The sequence below is a fragment of the Chiloscyllium punctatum genome, chromosome 28 (assembly GCF_047496795.1).
Source record: "Chiloscyllium punctatum isolate Juve2018m chromosome 28, sChiPun1.3, whole genome shotgun sequence".
In the NCBI taxonomy this organism is placed as follows: Eukaryota; Metazoa; Chordata; class Chondrichthyes; order Orectolobiformes; family Hemiscylliidae; genus Chiloscyllium; species Chiloscyllium punctatum.
The window spans coordinates 7302066-7319675 of record NC_092766.1 but is presented as its reverse complement, the minus strand read 5'-3'; the positions used below and the strand labels follow the sequence as shown (position 1 = coordinate 7319675).

Genomic DNA, 17610 nt, shown 5'->3' with positions numbered 1-17610 from the left:
CCACCTATACCCAAAAGACACCTCACATCACTGGCTTGCAGGCAGCAGCGTCCCTGTCTCAGGTGCCACCTCACCCTTCCCAAAGACAAGGGAAGACAGAGCACAATGGATCCACATGAGAAAGACAGCTGCTGGCCTTTGTGACTCACCTAGCGATGATACGTGGGCCTCAGGAGTACATTGGGTCTCCTAATTACACCAAAACACAATAGAAATAAAAACACTGAGTACTGCTTTTAATTGGAGTTGGATATGAATTAAAATAGATGCAAATGGTGCATGCAATGACATTTTATGGAAGAGACTTAAAGTTCCAATCCAAATGGCTTGAATGTGATCTCCAGTTGAAGGTTCATACTCAGTGCTGGTCCCACATATGTCTACATGGGATTTCTGCACTCAGTTCAATTGGAATACAAACAACAGAAATTAGGAACTGAGTGGACAGTATCAGTGGAGGAAGGTGAAGGGTCTGGGCATAATCTTTAGGCCAGCAGCCCCAACATTTGGATATCTCCGCTTTCAAATCACAGAAAGATTTGTGCAGGGAGTGATCCGGGTTCCTGAGCTGAGAGAGTCGCGCATAGACACGAACGACAAAGCAGACTTTAGTGGCCAGCAGCAGCAGCTGCCTGAAAGCTCAGGGGCGTGAGGTTTGGGTAAATATCCAGCCCAGTTCTTGGGGCTTCCACACGGAGGTACGGACCAGGGTTAGAGGGCGACAGCGGGGTCGGAGAGGAGTGAGAGGGTAACGTGAGCCCGAGGATGAGATGTTGCTCAAGGAGGTCTTTCCTTTGTCAAAGGAGGCAGTGCTTCAGTCGCGAGTGGCTCAGAGGGAGCTGCAGATCCTCTCGAACGTGTTCGGATTGTAGTTGCAGAGGAAGATCAGTTCCTTCTTCCCTTCTTCTGTATAGGCTGCACAGAGAGACAGGAGGAGAGATACTGGGTTAAACCGCAGCATCGCGAGTGCAGGAAGCTGACTGGAGCTGGCTGTGCGCTGGGCAAGGTCACTACACAGTGCAGCCAGGCTATGACAACCCCTCAGAAGCAGCTTGGTCAGGAGTTATGTCCTTTTCCCTCCTAATGTTTCAAATTCCAGGTTTCTCCCTCTGTGGTATCTATTCACACGAAGCAGAAAGGTGACCTGTTGCTAGGGTCTCCTGAAACCATATACCTTGTCTATTAAACCACACACCAAACACCTGGTCTGCAGCTTCGGGCATTGCTGAGGGAACAAAATAAGATTTCAAAGGATGATACCCATCCCTCCAAACCACAGCTCACTACCAACTTCACAAGGGGAAAACCAAGAATGGGCAATAAATACTGGCCCAGCCCCAACAGTCATGTCCTCTAAATGAATGGAAACTAATACATGAACTGTCGGCTTATACCCACCAGGGAAGGAGAAACTGGCAGATAAACAAGACAGAAGTTGACCCAATGGCGGTCTTGTGAATGAGGAATGGTTTTGGACAATGTAGATGGAGGGATGCTTCCACTTACACAGGACCACAGAACCTGTCAATATTTCACAGTAAGGAAGAAATCTAGTTAGGATTTCAGGCGAAACATCTTCACCTAGGGAATGGGGTGGGGGGAGGGGGGAAGAATGGGGGACTCGCTCCCATTGGGGGGTGGGGGGAGAATGGGGGACTTGCTCCCACGGGGAATGGGGGGGTGGAGAATGGGGGACTCGCTCCCACGGGGAATGGGGGACTCGCTCCCACGGGGAATGGGGGGGTGGAGAATGGGGGGCTTGCTCCCACGGGGAATGGGGGGGTGGAGAATGGGGGGCTTGCTCCCACGGGGAATGGGGGACTCGCTCCCACAGGGGGTGGGGGGAGAATGGGGGACTCGCTCCCACGGGGGGTGGGGGGGTGGAGAATGGGGAAGTGCAGAGATGTACCACGGTGCCTCTGCTGGGAATGAACATAATAACGAGGAGCAGGAGTAGGCTATCGAGCCCTTTGAGCCTGCTCAGTCATTCAGGACTGATCTTTGTGTGGCCTCAGCTCGACTTACCTGCTCTCTCACCATAACCCTTAATTCCCTTACGGTTCAAAACATTATCTATCTTAGCTCTGAAAACATTTACTGAGGAAGCCTCAACTACTTCACAGATTCACAACTCTCTGGGTGAAGAAGCTCCTTCTCCGTTCAGTCCTAAATCTGCTCCCCCTCACTTTGGGGCTATGCTCTCTTGCCCTAGTTTCACTCGCCAGTGGAAACATCCGTCCCTACTTCTATCTTACCTACTCCCTTCAACATTTTATATGTTTCTATAAGATCCCCCCTTGTTCTAAACTCCAATCAATATAATCCCAGTCTCTCGTCAGAAGTCAACCCCCTCAACTCCAGAATCAACCTAGTGAACATACAGACCCACTCCCCCAACACGGTATTTGTTTGGGAAATGGGTGTCCCGCATCCATCCCATTGGCATATTCCCACCGACTGCAGGTCCTTACCATTCTCATGCTGAATCCATTTGCGGTCTATGTAATATTGATAGCAACTCTCAAACTCCTTCTGACTATAGTTCATCACTTGAACAGGGACAAAGGGATCCATGGCATCAAAACCTTCCTGTTGTGGGGTTAGCACACAGAAACAGGCAACAGATTAAAACAGCCCTCACCGTGCAGAACATCATTCTAGATTTGTATGTTTGAAGGGGCATTAACAACAGCACAAACTAAATCAACAAACTCAGAGCACCCAGTGACAGACCTGTCCCCCACCAGTACTGTACCCCAGTGTTATACAGGGACAGACCTGTCCCCACCAGTACTGTACCCCAGTGTTATACAGTGACAGACCTGTCCCCACCAGTACTGTACCCCAGTGTTATACAGGGACAGACCTGTCCCCACCCAGTACTGTACCCCAGTGTTATACAGTGACAGACCTGTCCCCACCCAGTACTGTACCCCAGTGTTATACAGTGACAGACCTGTCCCCACCGGTACTGTACCCCAGTGTTATACAGTGACAGACCTGTCCCCACCAGTACTGTACCCCAGTGTTATACAGGGACAGACCTGTCCCCACCCAGTACTGTACCCCAGTGTTATACAGTGACAGACCTGTCCCCACCCAGTACTGTACCCCAGTGTTATACAGTGACAGACCTGTCCCCACCGGTACTGTACCCCAGTGTTATACAGGGACAGACCTGTCCCCACCAGTACTGTACCCCAGTGTTATACAGTGACAGACCTGTCCCCACCCAGTACTGTACCCCATTGTTATACAGGGACAGACCTGTCCCCACCCAGTACTGTACCCCATTGTTATACACTGACAGACCTGTCCCCACCCAGTACTGTACCCTATTGTTATACACTGACAGACCTGTCCCCACCCAGTACTGTACCCCATTGTTATACACTGACAGACCTGTCCCCACCCAGTACTGTACCCTATTGTTATACACTGACAGACCTGTCCCCACCCAGTACTGTACCCCAGTGTTATACACTGACAGACCTGTCCCCACCCAGTACTGTACCCCAGTGTTATACACTGACAGACCTGTCCCCACCAGTACTGTACCCCAGTGTTATACAGTGACAGACCTGTCCCCACCAGTACTGTACCCCAGTGTTATACAGGGACAGACCTGTCCCCACCAGTACTGTACCCCAGTGTTATACAGGGACAGACCTGTCCCCCCACCAGTACTGTACCCCATTGTTATACAGGGACAGACCTGTCCCCACCAGTACTGTACCCCAGTGTTATACAGGGACAGACCTGTCCCCACCAGTACTGTACCCGTGTTATACAGTGACAGACCCGTCCCCACCAGAACTGTACCCCAGTGTTATACAGGGACAGACCTGTCCCCACCCAGTACTGTACCCCAGTGTTATACAGGGACAGACCTGTCCCCACCAGTACTGTACCCCAGTGTTATACAGGGACAGACCTGTCCCCACCCAGTACTGTACCCCAGTGTTATACAGGGACAGACCTGTCCCCACCAGTACTGTACCCCAGTGTTATACAGGGACAGACCTGTCCCCACCCAGTACTGTACCCCAGTGTTATACAGGGACAGACCTGTCCCCACCCAGTACTGTACCCCATTGTTATACAGGGACAGACCTGTCCCCACCAGTACTGTACCCCAGTGTTATACAGGGACAGACCTGTCCCCACCAGTACTGTACCCCAGTGTTATACAGGGACAGACCTGTCCCCACCAGTACTGTACCCCAGTGTTATACAGTGACAGACCTGTCCCCACCCAGTACTGTACCCCATTGTTATACAGGGACAGACCTGTCCCCACCCAGTACTGTACCCCATTGTTATACACTGACAGACCTGTCCCCACCCAGTACTGTACCCTATTGTTATACACTGACAGACCTGTCCCCACCCAGTACTGTACCCCAGTGTTATACACTGACAGACCTGTCCCCACCAGTACTGTACCCCAGTGTTATACAGTGACAGACCTGTCCCCCACCAGTACTGTACCCCAGTGTTATACACTGACAGACCTGTCCCCACCCAGTACTGTACCCCAGTGTTATACAGGGACAGACCTGTCCCCACCCAGTACTGTACCCCAGTGTTATACACTGACAGACCTGTCCCCACCAGTACTGTACCCCAGTGTTATACAGTGACAGACCTGTCCCCCACCAGTACTGTACCCCAGTGTTATACACTGACAGACCCGTCCCCACCATTACTGTACCCGTGTTATACAGTGACAGACCCGTCCCCACCAGTACTGTACCCCAGTGTTATACAGTGACAGACCTGTCCCCACCCAGTACTGTACCCCAGTATTGTACAGTGACAGACCTGTCCCCACCAGTACTGTACCCCAGTGTTATACACTGACAGACCTGTCCCCACCCAGTACTGTACCCCAGTATTGTACAGTGACAGACCTGTCCCCACCAGTACTGTACCCCAGTATTATACAGTGACAGACGTGTCCCCACCAGTACTGTACCCCAGTGTTATACAGTGACAGACCTGTCCCCACCCAGTACTGTACCCCAGTGTTATACAGGGACAGACCTGTCCCCACCCAGTACTGTACCCCAGTGTTATACAGGGACAGACCTGTCCCCACCAGTACTGTACCCCAGTGTTATACAGGGACAGACCTGTCCCCACCAGTACTGTACCCCATTGTTATACAGGGACAGACCTGTCCCCACCCAGTACTGTACCCCAGTGTTATACAGTGACAGACCTGTCCCCACCAGTACTGAACCCCAGTGTTATACACTGACAGACCTATCCACACATGATGACAGTGCTCACCTTCCTCAGTAGCTGATGGGGCAGGTACGATAAGCCTGCACATCCCAGTGCTCCAGTCTGAGTCAGCGTTGTAATCACTGCCCCGCCAGACTGTAACAGGAGAGGGGTTGTAAATGAACAGTGACTCCTCCGCCATTTTAGACAACTGCAGCAGAACGCCACCACTAAACACACCTTCCCCTCACTTCCCTGTCTGCATTTCACAGAGATTGTTCCTGCTGGGACACCCTAGACCATTCATCGACCACAAACCCCACCCCACCCCACCCCACCCCACCTCCACTTCTCACAGCACCTTCTGATGTGATCACAGAGGCTGCAACATCTGCCACCTTGCTGCACCCACTGTGGCCTACTCTACATTGGAGAAACCAAATGCCGGCTGGGTGACTGTGCACAAGCGTGGCCCCCACCATCCAGTCGCTGATCATTTTGACACAGCGTCCTGTTCACATGCCCGCTTCTCCATCTTCGACATGCTGCAGTGTCCCAGTGAATCCCAACACAAACTGGAGGAACAACATCTCATCTTCAGACCAGGCACTTTACAACCCTCTGGACTTGATGTTGAGTTCAACATCTTCAGACTGTGAACCAACTCGGATTCCTTCCCTTTCTATTAGCTTTACTTGTTACCTTCTCTGTCACCTTGTCCTCTCTCCTGTACCTCCCACCCCAGCCCAGTGAGACTGACTGTTCTTTAAAGCCTGACAGTTAGACCCACCATTGTTCTAGCACTCTCACATTCCGATCACTTAATCTCAACTGTTAACATCTTCTGTCCCCCAGCACTCCACCACCAACTACAGCATAAATGCTGCCCCCTCCACACTTCACTTCAGCACTGATGGAGAATCATCTCGACTCGAAATGTTAGGTTGCTGTCTCTCCATGGATGCTGTCTGACCCACTGTGATCTCCAGCATTTGCTGTTTTCAGTGACACCCTCACGTTCCATCCAGGAACAGACCTGTACTTTTGGTACGGCCTTGAGGATTTTCCAACCACTGAACTGTAGCCTGGTACATGGATCAGAAGCAACCAATTCCTGTCCAGCAACTCTGACCAAAGGCAATGTAATAACGAGCAGCTCATTGGTTTGCGGACAATATGTATAGGCCAAAGGATTTTGAGAGAACTGTCCTACTCTTCTTCAGATCACAACCCTGGGCTTATCTCCATAAGACACAGGCTCTCACCTGAACAATGACAATTCCCACAGTGCCCACTTCCTCAGCACTGACCCTCCCACAGGGCCCGCTCCCTCAGCGCTGACCCTCCGACAGTGCCCACTCCCTCAGCACTGACCCTCCGACAGTGCCCACTCCCTCAGCACTGACCTTCCGACAGTGCGGCGCTCCCTCAGCTCTGACCCTCCGACAGTGCCCACTCCCTCAGCGCTGACCCTCCGACAGTGCCCACTTCCTCAGCACTGACCCTCCGACAGTGCCCACTCCCTCAGCGCTGACCCTCCGACAGTGCCCACTCCCTCAGCGCTGACCCTCCGACAGTGCCCACTCCCTCAGCGCTGACCCTCCGACAGTGCGGCACTCCCTCAGCGCTGACCCTCCGACAGTGCCCACTCCCTCAGCGCTGACCCTCCGACAGTGCGGCGCTCCCTCAGCTCTGACCCTCCGACAGTGCCCACTCCCTCAGCGCTGACCCTCCGACAGTGCGGCGCTCCCTCAGCTCTGACCCTCCGACAGTGCCCACTCCCTCAGCACTGACCCTCCGACAGTGCGGCGCTCCCTCAGCTCTGACCCTCCGACAGTGCCCACTCCTTCAGCGCTGACCCTCCGACAGTGCCCACTCCCTCAGCGCTGACCCTCCGACAGTGCGGCACTCCCTCAGCGCTGACCCTCCGACAGTGCCCACTCCCTCAGCGCTGACCCTCCGACAGTGCGGCGCTCCCTCAGCTCTGACCCTCCGACAGTGCCCACTCCTTCAGCGCTGACCCTCCGACAGTGCGGCACTCCCTCGGCACTGACCCTCCGACAGTGCGGCGCTCCCTCAGCTCTGACCCTCCGACAGTGCCCACTCCCTCGGCACTGACCCTCCGACAGTGCGGCGCTCCCTCAGCTCTGACCCTCCGACAGTGCCCACTCCTTCAGCGCTGACCCTCCGACAGTGCGGCGCTCCCTCAGCACTGACCCTCCGACAGTGCCCACTCCCTCAGCTCTGACCCTCCGACAGTGCCCACTCCTTCAGCGCTGACCCTCCGACAGTGCGGCACTCCAGCGGCGCTGACTCTCCGACAATAGTCGGATAGTTACTGAACACCTCTTACCCAATCATTATTCAGCAGCTTCCTCAGATTGTGGATCAGGGTGAGCTCATCTGCACGCACCTACAAGACAGTCAGACATGTCAGGAAGCAGCACATGCCAATGAAACCACGTACAGTAGTGGCAGCAACAGGAAGTGGGCTGGGAGACAGTGGTTCGCATCCAAGTTGACCAGCTCAGCCCCCCTGGCATCTCCAACTGGCCACACATCAATTAGCCGCATGTTGACCTATCGACCTTGGGCCCCGAGGTGTCAGCCAGGATCGGGAGAAAGGAGTACTGCATTACGTGGACTGGGCTTGTCTGGGTTCATTGAGATGGTGGAGAGTGGGAGTGAATAGGAAGGGATTTGCACACTTTGGGATTGCGTGCAAAGGGACTGAATGAGAAGAGGTTTGGATCCATTGGGATTTGTACAATGGGAGTGAATGTGAAGGGGTTTGGGTCCATTGGAATGGTGGAGAGTGGGAGTGAATGGAAAGGGGTTTAGGTCCATTCGGACAGTGGAGAGTGGGAGTGAATGGGAAGGGGTTTGGGTCCATTCGGACAGTGGAGAGTGGGAGTGAATGGGAAGGGGTTTGGGTCCCTTTGGACGGTGGAGAGTGGGAGTCAATGGGAACGGGTTTGGGTCCACTGGGACGGTGGAGAGTGGGAGTGAATGGGAAGGGGTTTGGGTCCATTGCGACAGTGGAGAGTGGGAGTGAATGGGAAGGGGTTTGGGTCCATTGCGACAGTGGAAAGTGGGAGTGACTGGGAAGGGGTTTGGGTCCATTCGGACAGTGGAGAGTGGGAGTGAATGGGAAGGGGTTTGGATCCATTGGGACGGTGGAGAGTGGGAGTGAATGGGAAGGGGTTTGGGTCCATTCGGACAGTGGAGAGTGGGAGTGAATGGGAAGGGGTTTGGATCCATTGGGACGGTGGAGAGTGGGAGTGAATGTGAAGGGGTTTGGGTCCATTGTGACAGTGGAAAGTGGGAGTGAATGGGAAGGGGTTTGGGGGAATTAGTTTTCTGTATTTTGACCTGAACTGGCCTAAGGCGATATAGGTCGCTTAAACCATTGTGTGGACAAGATCAGGACAAGTTGTGTGGGGATTTGCCCCTTAATCATGAACATGCATGCAGGTTACAATAACCAAGGTCTCAACTACAGTTCGGACGAAGTTTATGGGATACCTGGCTCCTGTCTTCTTTCTTCATGGTGGTTGGACCCCAGAGAGCATTGACTCCATCAATTGCCACCAACATCTGGTATGTGTCAGGTAAGCACTGTGCCTTCAGCTCTTTAAACAGTGCACCCACTGCATCACTGGCATTCTTCACTCGTGTTAAACCCTGGGCAAAGGAGGGACAAGGACCACAATGATGTTGGTCATTGGCTGTATCTGGTTCCCTGGCTGCCCCTCAGCTACTCCTTTCTGGGGATTTGCTGGCTCCCTCACTGGAGTTCAGCTGGTGTGGTCATAGAGTCATAGAGATGGACAGCACAGAAACAGACCCTGCGGTCCAACTCGTCCATATCAATCCTGGTCCTCTGTACCCATCCATCAGAAACTGGTCTCAACATTCAAGAGAACCAAGATTCATCCTCCTCTGATTAAAATCCTCACATGCCCACTTGGAGGCAGTGTATAGGATGAAAACCTGTCATCACTCTGACACACACACACGCACGCGCAAACTCATGCTCACTCGCACAGAGATTCTGACATGCGCGTGCACATGCACACAGACAGACACACATACATTCATACACACTGACAGATGCGCTTATGCATATTCACACACACACACACACACACAGACTCTGACACACACACACACACAGACACAGACTCTGACACACACAGACACAGACTCTGACACACACAGACACAGACTCTGACACACACAGACACAGACACAGACTCTGACACACACAGACACAGACACAGACTCTGACACACGTGTGTTCAGTCAATAACTGCTCTGTGCTGCCTTGTCCAATGGTAATGTCAGAACGATCGGGAGGGGACTGGGCACAGCTGCGAAGCCTCCCAAGTTGAACAGCTTGCAATATTCACCAAGAGCAGCCACAGAATCAGAGAGGTCTCTAGCTCAGACAAAGTCCCTTGTACCTATCAGGGTCTGCACTGATCCAAAACTACCACCTATTTATTCTAATCCCATTTCCAACACTTGGCCCATAAACTTATAGGCCTTAGCACATCAAGTACATGTCTAAATACTTCTTCAATGTGATAAGGGTAGCTGCCTCTCCCACCCTAACAGGCAGAAAATTCCAGATTCCCACCACCCTCTGGCTGAAAATGATTTTCCCTCTCAACCCCTTGCCCCTTCCCTTAAATCTTTGGCCCTCCCCGATCACAGATTCCTCCCTCCAACAAGAGTTCTTTTCCCAGTCTACACCCCTCAAAACTTGACACATCTCAATCGTGCCCGCTCCACCCCTCCAGTGTCCTCTGCTCAAAGGTAAATAATCCCAGTCTCTATAAGGTGAATGAATGATGGGAAGGTGCTGCAGGATCGATGGGGAAATGTTCAAGTTCTAGTTTTTTTTTCCAAAAAGACAGCACACTCTCCGGGTTCAGAAAGACAATCGGGACTGGTTCACGAAGAGTGTCTCAGCTCAGTTGCTTACTCAGAGATCTGTCCACATTGCGGGTGACATGGAACAATGGGACTGGCTTGAAATGTAACAGGGGAAAAGGGCTAGGAGACTGGAATGGAAAGGGACCCCTCATTGCCCTTGAAGGTGTTAGGCTTTCAGCCTGAGAGAGCACCAGTGGGAGATTCAGCAGAGTGAGGAGGACAGGTTTGGCACCTCCAGTCATGCAGTTAGTATTGGGTACAGGAATGGTGCTTGATTAATGCACATTACTGCCAGCAGCTGGAGCTGCAGTTGACTGGCTCAGCACAGACAGCACGGTCACACTGGGAGATTTTTAACTCTGTACGGAGCAGCTGGGTGACACGTCACTTGTTCATGGGACGTGGGGGATGATGGCTAGACCAGCGGGTAATACCCACCCTGGATATCCCCCAGTGAGAAAGAGAGTCAAACACATACTCCAGACCAGTTAGGAAGGGCAGATTGAGTGAACCAGACTGGGTTTTCTCACAATCGACAGCAGTAACACATCACTGTTAGGGTCGGCTCTTCATTCCAGATCGTCACAAACACAAATGTTACCACCTGCCGTGGAGTCATTCAAACCTCCTCCTCTGAGGACATTGGCCTGGGTTTGGGATTACCCGTCCAGTGACATTATCACGGGAAGGCAGCAGTTTTGTAAATGGCAAGGGGAAGCTACAGGTCAGGAGACAGGGTTGAAGTGTCTGATCATATAATCCCTACAGTATGGAAGGAGGCCATTAAGTGCACACTCACCGTCCAAAGAGCATCCCATCCAGAACCCCTCAACCCCACCCTATCTCTGTAACCCTGCATTTCCCATGGCCAATCCACCCTAACCTGCACATCCCTGGGCACTATGGGATACTTTAGCATGGCCAATCCACCCTGACCTGCACATCTTCAAACTGAGGGGGGAAACCGGAGCACCTGGGAGGAAAAACACACACATACACACAAAGACTTGCAAACTCCACACAGACAGCACGGAGAGTGGAATCAAACTCGGCTCCTTGGTGCTGTGAGGCAGCAGTGCTAACCACTGAGCCACCATGCCGAACCCACCCCATGACGCACATTCGGATGTTCAGCACCTCACCTGGTCCACCACTTCACCCAAAGGTCTTCCTTCATCAGTTGCCTCTCGCTTACTCCAGGTGTACCTCTGTTGGGTTTTCAACTGTTTGCAAGACAATCAAGATCCAGTTAACATGGTCAAACTGCACGTTTACCCAGCAATTTCCTTACAGTCCCCGGGATCCCAAACCATCACAGGACATCCTCTGCATCTTGCCTGCTCACAGAGCTTCCCATCTTCAGCTTGGCCATGCCTGACTCTGAGCCCTGTGGGAAGCAGCAATAACCTGGAATTCAACAGGCGAGCTCCTCCTGTACCTTATCCACCTCCAGCCCTGAGCCGATGGTTGACATCGTAATGGAGATTAATCCTCTCCTATTCCACCAAAGCATTAACCCTTGGAGTTGTCGGGAAAAAGAAACCGCTCGTGATGCCATGGGTGAGACAAACAGATGACTGTCATTGCTGTGGAATGATCAGGGTTGACCAGCCAGTGACAGTCAGCGAGTAGACTGAATCACCGTGGTCAGTCTCGGAGAGTACTGGTCAATTGTTACCTGCTTTAGGAACCGCTCATTGGTAATCTTGAAGTTCTTGAGCCATATCGAGGCCTCCATGGGCTGGTCGAAGCGAGCCTGGTTATAGGAGGACGGCATCAGCTCTTTACAATTCTTCACCCACAGGTAAGCTGGTAAGGAGATAAGACAGGTATTTCGATATTGCAGTGGACACCAAACCAATTCCCCCAAACCTGTCTGTGTGTGTGTCTGTATGTTTGATAGAGATAACGCAGGAATACCTAGTGATACCATAGCCCTGTCATTCAAAGCCAATCGATACTCCTGATGGTGTCAGTTCCATGTCAGTGACCCACAGCTGGCTCAGCTCCAGTTGAGCAGATATCGGGGTGGGGAGGTTGGAGAAAGCAGCCAGAAGCAGAGAACTAGCCCTTATTCCTTTGCTCTTTCCCACACTCAAAACCAAACAACCCACAACCCACACCCCAACCAATTCCCCTCTCCTCCCAATACATCTCTCCCTTCCCCCAACCAATCCCCCTCTCCACTTCCCAAACTCCAACCAATCCCCCTCTCCCCCAAACCCCCATGTCCCCAAAACCCCAACCAATCCCCCCTCCCCCAAACCCCCATGTCCCACCAAGCCCCAACCAATCCCCCATGTCCCACCAAGCCCCAACCAATCCATCTCCCCCCCCCAAACCCCAACCAATCCCCCTCTACCCCATACCCCAACAAAGCCTCTCGCCCAATCCCAAGCAAATGGAGTTTGAAGAAGAGAGAGTGGAAATGGAGAGTGTCCTACCGTCTGGGATGTGGACTATTAACCAGTCTTGCCTGGCGCAGTAATGGACTGCATTACACAGAGTGAGCGTTTTTCCACATCCCTTCTGACCATCTGGAAACCCAACGTGTCAAAGAAAGAAACATTGTGCTCATTAACACCCAGCCGGGACCCAGGGACAAACCCATACGAAGCACCGCATGTTAACTGGCATTAGTCATTCACTGACGTTGAGAGCTGTCAGGGCACTGTGCCTTGCAGAGCTCCAGGCCACCTCTGGAAAACCTCAACCACCATCACTCCATTTTCACGAGCGCCTGTGTAACATTCAACAGTGGTAATAACAGCTGGACAAAGCAACCCAACGTTTAATTGGCATCCCATCCACCCCGCCAGCCGTGTGTAGCATCTACAAGGTGAACCTGTCAGGCTTCCATCAGCACCTTCCAAACCTGTGACCTCTACCACCTAGAAAGATGCAGGCAGTCAATACATGGGAGCACCAGGCCTTCCAAGTTCCCAACTGAGGCAAACACCATTGCGACTTGAAGATGTACTGATTGTTCCCTCACTGCTGTTTGGTGAATATCCTGTAAGTTGCTCCCAAAGAGTATTGTGGGTCTCACAGACAGCTGCAGGGATGAGCAAGGAGGGTAGGTAGACCATTCAGTCCTTTGAATTTGGTTCATCATTCAATGAGCTGATCAGATCACCCTCAACTCCACTTTCCTGCCTTTTCCCCATAACCCTCAATTCCCTTGCTTAGTAAACATCTGTCGAACTCAGCCTTGAATAGCCTTCATGACCCACCCCTCTGTAGTAAAGAATTCCACAGATTCAATTCCCTCAGCAGACATTCCTTCTTGTCTCTGTCTGAACTGGGCAACCCCTTAATCTGAGATTACACGCTGGGGGTTAGTCTCTCCCACAAGGGGTAACACCTCTCCACATCTACCCTGTATATTGTAACAAGTCTAAAGTCAAAAAGTGCGGTACTGGAAAAGCACAGCAGGTCAGGCAGCATCTGAGAAGCAGGAGAGTCGACCATGGGCCCCCTTACTGATGAAGGACTTATGCCCGAAATGTCGATTCTCCTGCTCCTCGGATACTGCCTGACTTGCTGTGCTTTTCCAGCAACACACTTTTCAACTCCGACTCTCCAGCATCTGCAGTCTTCACTTTTTCCTAGTCTCATTCATCTAAACCCCAATGGGTACATGCCAAACATGCTCAACCTCTGGTTATAAGACAATTTCTTTGATACTGGTTGAGCCCACGACGTGCCACAAGAGGATAAAAATGAATTTCTTCTCTCTGTACCTGCACACGCTGCACCAGGGACAAGTGGACTGGGGTCAGGAACCGAACCCTGTGCCTGCCGAGATTGCAGAGTCTGCGTCATGCGACAAATGCACTGGGTTTGGGTGATATGAAACCAACCTGACCATGGTATTACAGAAAGGCCTGTCCAGCCGAGCTTTCAAACAGTCAATGTTGATCACACCGAAACAGAAATCACTGGAGAAACTCAGCATGTCTGGCAGCATCTGCAGAGAGAAAGCATGGTTAACATCTCAAGCTCAGCGATCCTTTGTCAGTGTATTGAAGAAGGGTCACTGCACTCGAAACGTTAGCCCTGCTTTCTCTCTCTGCAGATGCTGCCAGACCTGCTGAGTTTCTCCAGCAATTTGTTTTTGTTTCAAATTTCCAGTATCTGCAGTTTTTATATTAGAGGATGTCACTTTCTGTCCCAATCTCCTTGCCACACTTTCTCAAAGCAGAGTTTATAACCCTTGTTTACAAGGTGCTTTGTATTAAATTGAAAAAGGATACAGACAACATATCGAATAGCTGGGTGAGAGTAATTGGCAGCTTTTAGATATGCCAACAACTCTAGCGCTGGCCGACGGACCATTATACAGGCTTCATTGAAAGTCTTAATCTGAAGCACACGGAGACACAGTGGTTAACAAGAACCAGCAACAAATTCACGCATGGAGACAGCTTAGAGCTGAAGTACAAGTCAGGGCAAACACAGAAAATGCTAGAGAAACTGAGGGCTAGCAACATCTGTGAAGGCAGAAACAGAGTTAACATTTCAAGTCTGATATGACTCTTCTTCAGTCACGGAAAACGGTGGGTTTTTGTTGACACCTTTGACGGAGACGGCAAAGGAGCAAGAACGGGTGGTGTGGAGAGCCAGTGCAAAAGACAAAGCGGCTGCTATTTGTTGTGAAAGAGAAATAGAGATGTGAAACAGGTGGTAAATTAACAAAAACAGGAATTGCTGGACAGGCTCAGCAGGTTTGGCAGCATCTGTGAAGAGAGAAACAGAGTTATCACCTCCATGGTAAAGTGTTCTGAAGAAGGGTCAATGGACCTGAAATGTTCACTCAGTTTCTCTCTCTCTCTCTCCACAGATGCTGTCAGACTCGCTGAGTTTCTCCAGTAATCTCTGGCTCTGATTCTGATCTTCAGCATCCGTAGTTCTTCGGATTATTTTAGATGTAAATTAAGGCACAGAAGGACGAAAATGGATCCCCTCAGCTGAGAGAGAAATAAACAACAAACAAAGAGGACAAACTCACAGGAGAATGCAGACAAACGTTATGAGGTCAGGCTCTGAAGTAGCAGGATTCAACATTGTGACCGTGAGGCTAGGATGTGTCCACATATTTGTGTTGTGCTATGTTGGAACATTGCAGTAGGCCCAGGACAGAAATGGTAGCATGAAGGTTTTATTGAAATGGCAAGCAAAGTGGTCACCCGGTCTACATTTGGTCTCAGCAATGTATTGGGAGCAGTGAATGCTGCAGACTAGATTGACAGAAGGACAAGTCAAATGTTGCTCCACCTGGAAGCGTGTTTGGGACCTTGGAAGGTGAACAAGCATGTTCTGTGATTTCAGGGAAAGCTGCCATGGGGAGTGAGTAATTAATAAGATGGAGATATGGTAGTGGAGCGATACAGGCTGGTCATGGAGGGAACAGTCCCTGTGGGAATGCTGGAAGTGGAGGGACAGGGAAGATGGTGGCATCTGCTGGAGTTGGTCGAAGACGCAGAGGATGATCCTAGAATAAGAACAGAAGAATCAGGAGCTGGAGTAGGCCATTTGGCCCCTCAAGCCTGCTCTGCTGTTCAGTGAGATCATGGCTGATCATTTTCATGGAGTCAGCTCCACTTACCCGTCTGCTTACCGTGACCCATAATTCCTCGACTGGTCAAAAATCTGTCTTTGCCTTAATAACATTCAACGGGGGGTGGGGGGTTGTCTCACGTGGTAGGAAATTCCACTGATTCCCAAACCCTTGGAAGAAGGAGTTCCTCCTCAGTTCAGCCCAAAATCTGCTCCCCCTTATTTTGAGGTAACGCCCTCTAGTTCCAGTTTCACCCTCCAGTGGAAACGACCTTCCTGCTTCTAGCTTATTTATTCTCTTCATCGTTTTATATGTTTCTGTAAGATTCCCCCTCATTCCTCTAAATTCCAATGCGGAGACCAGTGAGGACAAGGGGGAACCCAAACATTATTCTGGGAAGAAGAGGAAGGGATAAGGACAGAAGCATGGGAAAGGACACTAACAGGAGAGTGAGGAAAAGGGAGGTCACGTCAAAGCACCCCAGTTGAAGGTTGAACAAATGTGACGGAGACAGAGAACTTGCGAAAACGGATTGGAACCCTCTCAGGAAGTAGGGTGCGACAAAGAGTCGTCGAGGTAACGGTGGGAATTAGCAGGCTTGTAATTAGGGCGGCACGGTGGCACAGTGGTTAGCACTGCTGCCTCACAGCGCCAGAGACCTGGGTTCAATTCCCGACTCAGACGACTGACTGTGTGGAGTTTGCACATTCTCCCCGTGTCTGCGTGGGTTTCCTCCGGGTGCTCCGGTTTCCTCCCACAGTCCAAAGATGTGCAGGTTAGGCGAATTGGTCATGCTAAATTCCCCATGGTAAAGGGGTAAATGTTGGGGAATGGGTGGGTTGCGCTTCGGCGGGTCGGTGTGGACTTGTTGGGCCGAAGGGCCTGTTTCCACACTAAGTAATCTAATCTAATGGTTCTTGGTGGACAGGTCATTCCTAATGGAAAGGAAGGGGAAGGAAGACTCCGAGATGCTGAAGGTGAGAGAAGGGTGGAGATTGGAATCAATTTAGCTCCCTCCTTTACTGGGTCCAAGAAAGGAAGAGCCTGGAGAAAGAGCAGAAGCAGACAGGCCGATGAAGATGACACCTTCTCTGATGAACATTCAGGATGACAAGCCTCTCTGAGAGCAGTATACTGGATTAGTGGTGCTGGAAGAGCACAGCAGTTCAGGCAGCATCCAACGAGCAGCGAAATCGACATTTCGGGCAAAAGCCCTTCATCATCGTTGGATGCTGCCTGAACTGCTGTGCTCTTCCAGCACCACTAATCCAGTATTTGCTTTCCAGCATCTGCAGTCATTGTTTTTACCTCTCTGAGAGCAGTAACCCAGTGTGGCTCGAACACAGGGAATGGTTTTCTCTCTTGACGGGCACTGAATGAGTTAACTGCACCAGCCCTTCGCCTGCCACCCTGACCTTACCTGCTTTTGGAATCGCTGAGTCAGGCCGTGAGGGAAGATGGTTTTCAGATCACTGGGGGAGATGGTGTAGTGCAGCCCTTCGTGCTGTTCATTGTGAAGTCCCTGCACAAAAACAAACCAAATCCACTTCACTTCCACACTGCCCTCCCTCAGATTCAGTTAGTCTCAGAAAGCTCAACAACAGGTGAAAGAGCAGCAAGGGTGAAGATGCACAGAGAGCAGGATTTGAAGGGATTTTGTTTTTTTTGGAAAGGAGATTTACAAGGCCGCTGCCAGGGTTGGAGGGTTTTAGCTATAAGGAGAGGTTGAACAGGCTGGGGCTGTTTTCCCTGGAGAGTTGGAGGTTGAGGGGTGACCGTATAAAGATTTACAAAATTATGAGGGGCATTGTAGACACAGTATTTTCCCTGGGGTCAGGGAGTGCAGAACTAGAGGGCATAGGTTTAGGGTGAGAGGGGAA

At 51.3% G+C, this 17610-nt stretch overlaps 1 protein-coding gene across 3 annotated transcripts in view; it reads right to left on the bottom strand.

The window, feature by feature from the left end:
- Nucleotides 1-215: 215 nt before the first annotated feature.
- dap3 (death associated protein 3) overlaps nucleotides 216-17610 on the bottom strand; it is a 47651-nt gene continuing 30256 nt past the window's right edge. For all 3 annotated transcript variants that reach the window (XM_072548816.1, XM_072548817.1, XM_072548818.1), the window contains exons 4-13: nucleotides 17151-17252; nucleotides 14427-14535; nucleotides 12615-12707; nucleotides 11849-11979; nucleotides 11313-11393; nucleotides 8755-8913; nucleotides 7583-7642; nucleotides 5296-5385; nucleotides 2472-2589; nucleotides 216-915 (exon numbers count right to left, since the gene is read on the bottom strand). In XM_072548816.1, coding sequence (XP_072404917.1) covers nucleotides 830-915; nucleotides 2472-2589; nucleotides 5296-5385; nucleotides 7583-7642; nucleotides 8755-8913; nucleotides 11313-11393; nucleotides 11849-11979; nucleotides 12615-12707; nucleotides 14427-14535; nucleotides 17151-17252 — 1029 coding nt within the window. In that variant the 3' untranslated portion in view covers nucleotides 216-829. The remainder of the gene's footprint in view (nucleotides 916-2471; nucleotides 2590-5295; nucleotides 5386-7582; nucleotides 7643-8754; nucleotides 8914-11312; nucleotides 11394-11848; nucleotides 11980-12614; nucleotides 12708-14426; nucleotides 14536-17150; nucleotides 17253-17610) is intronic.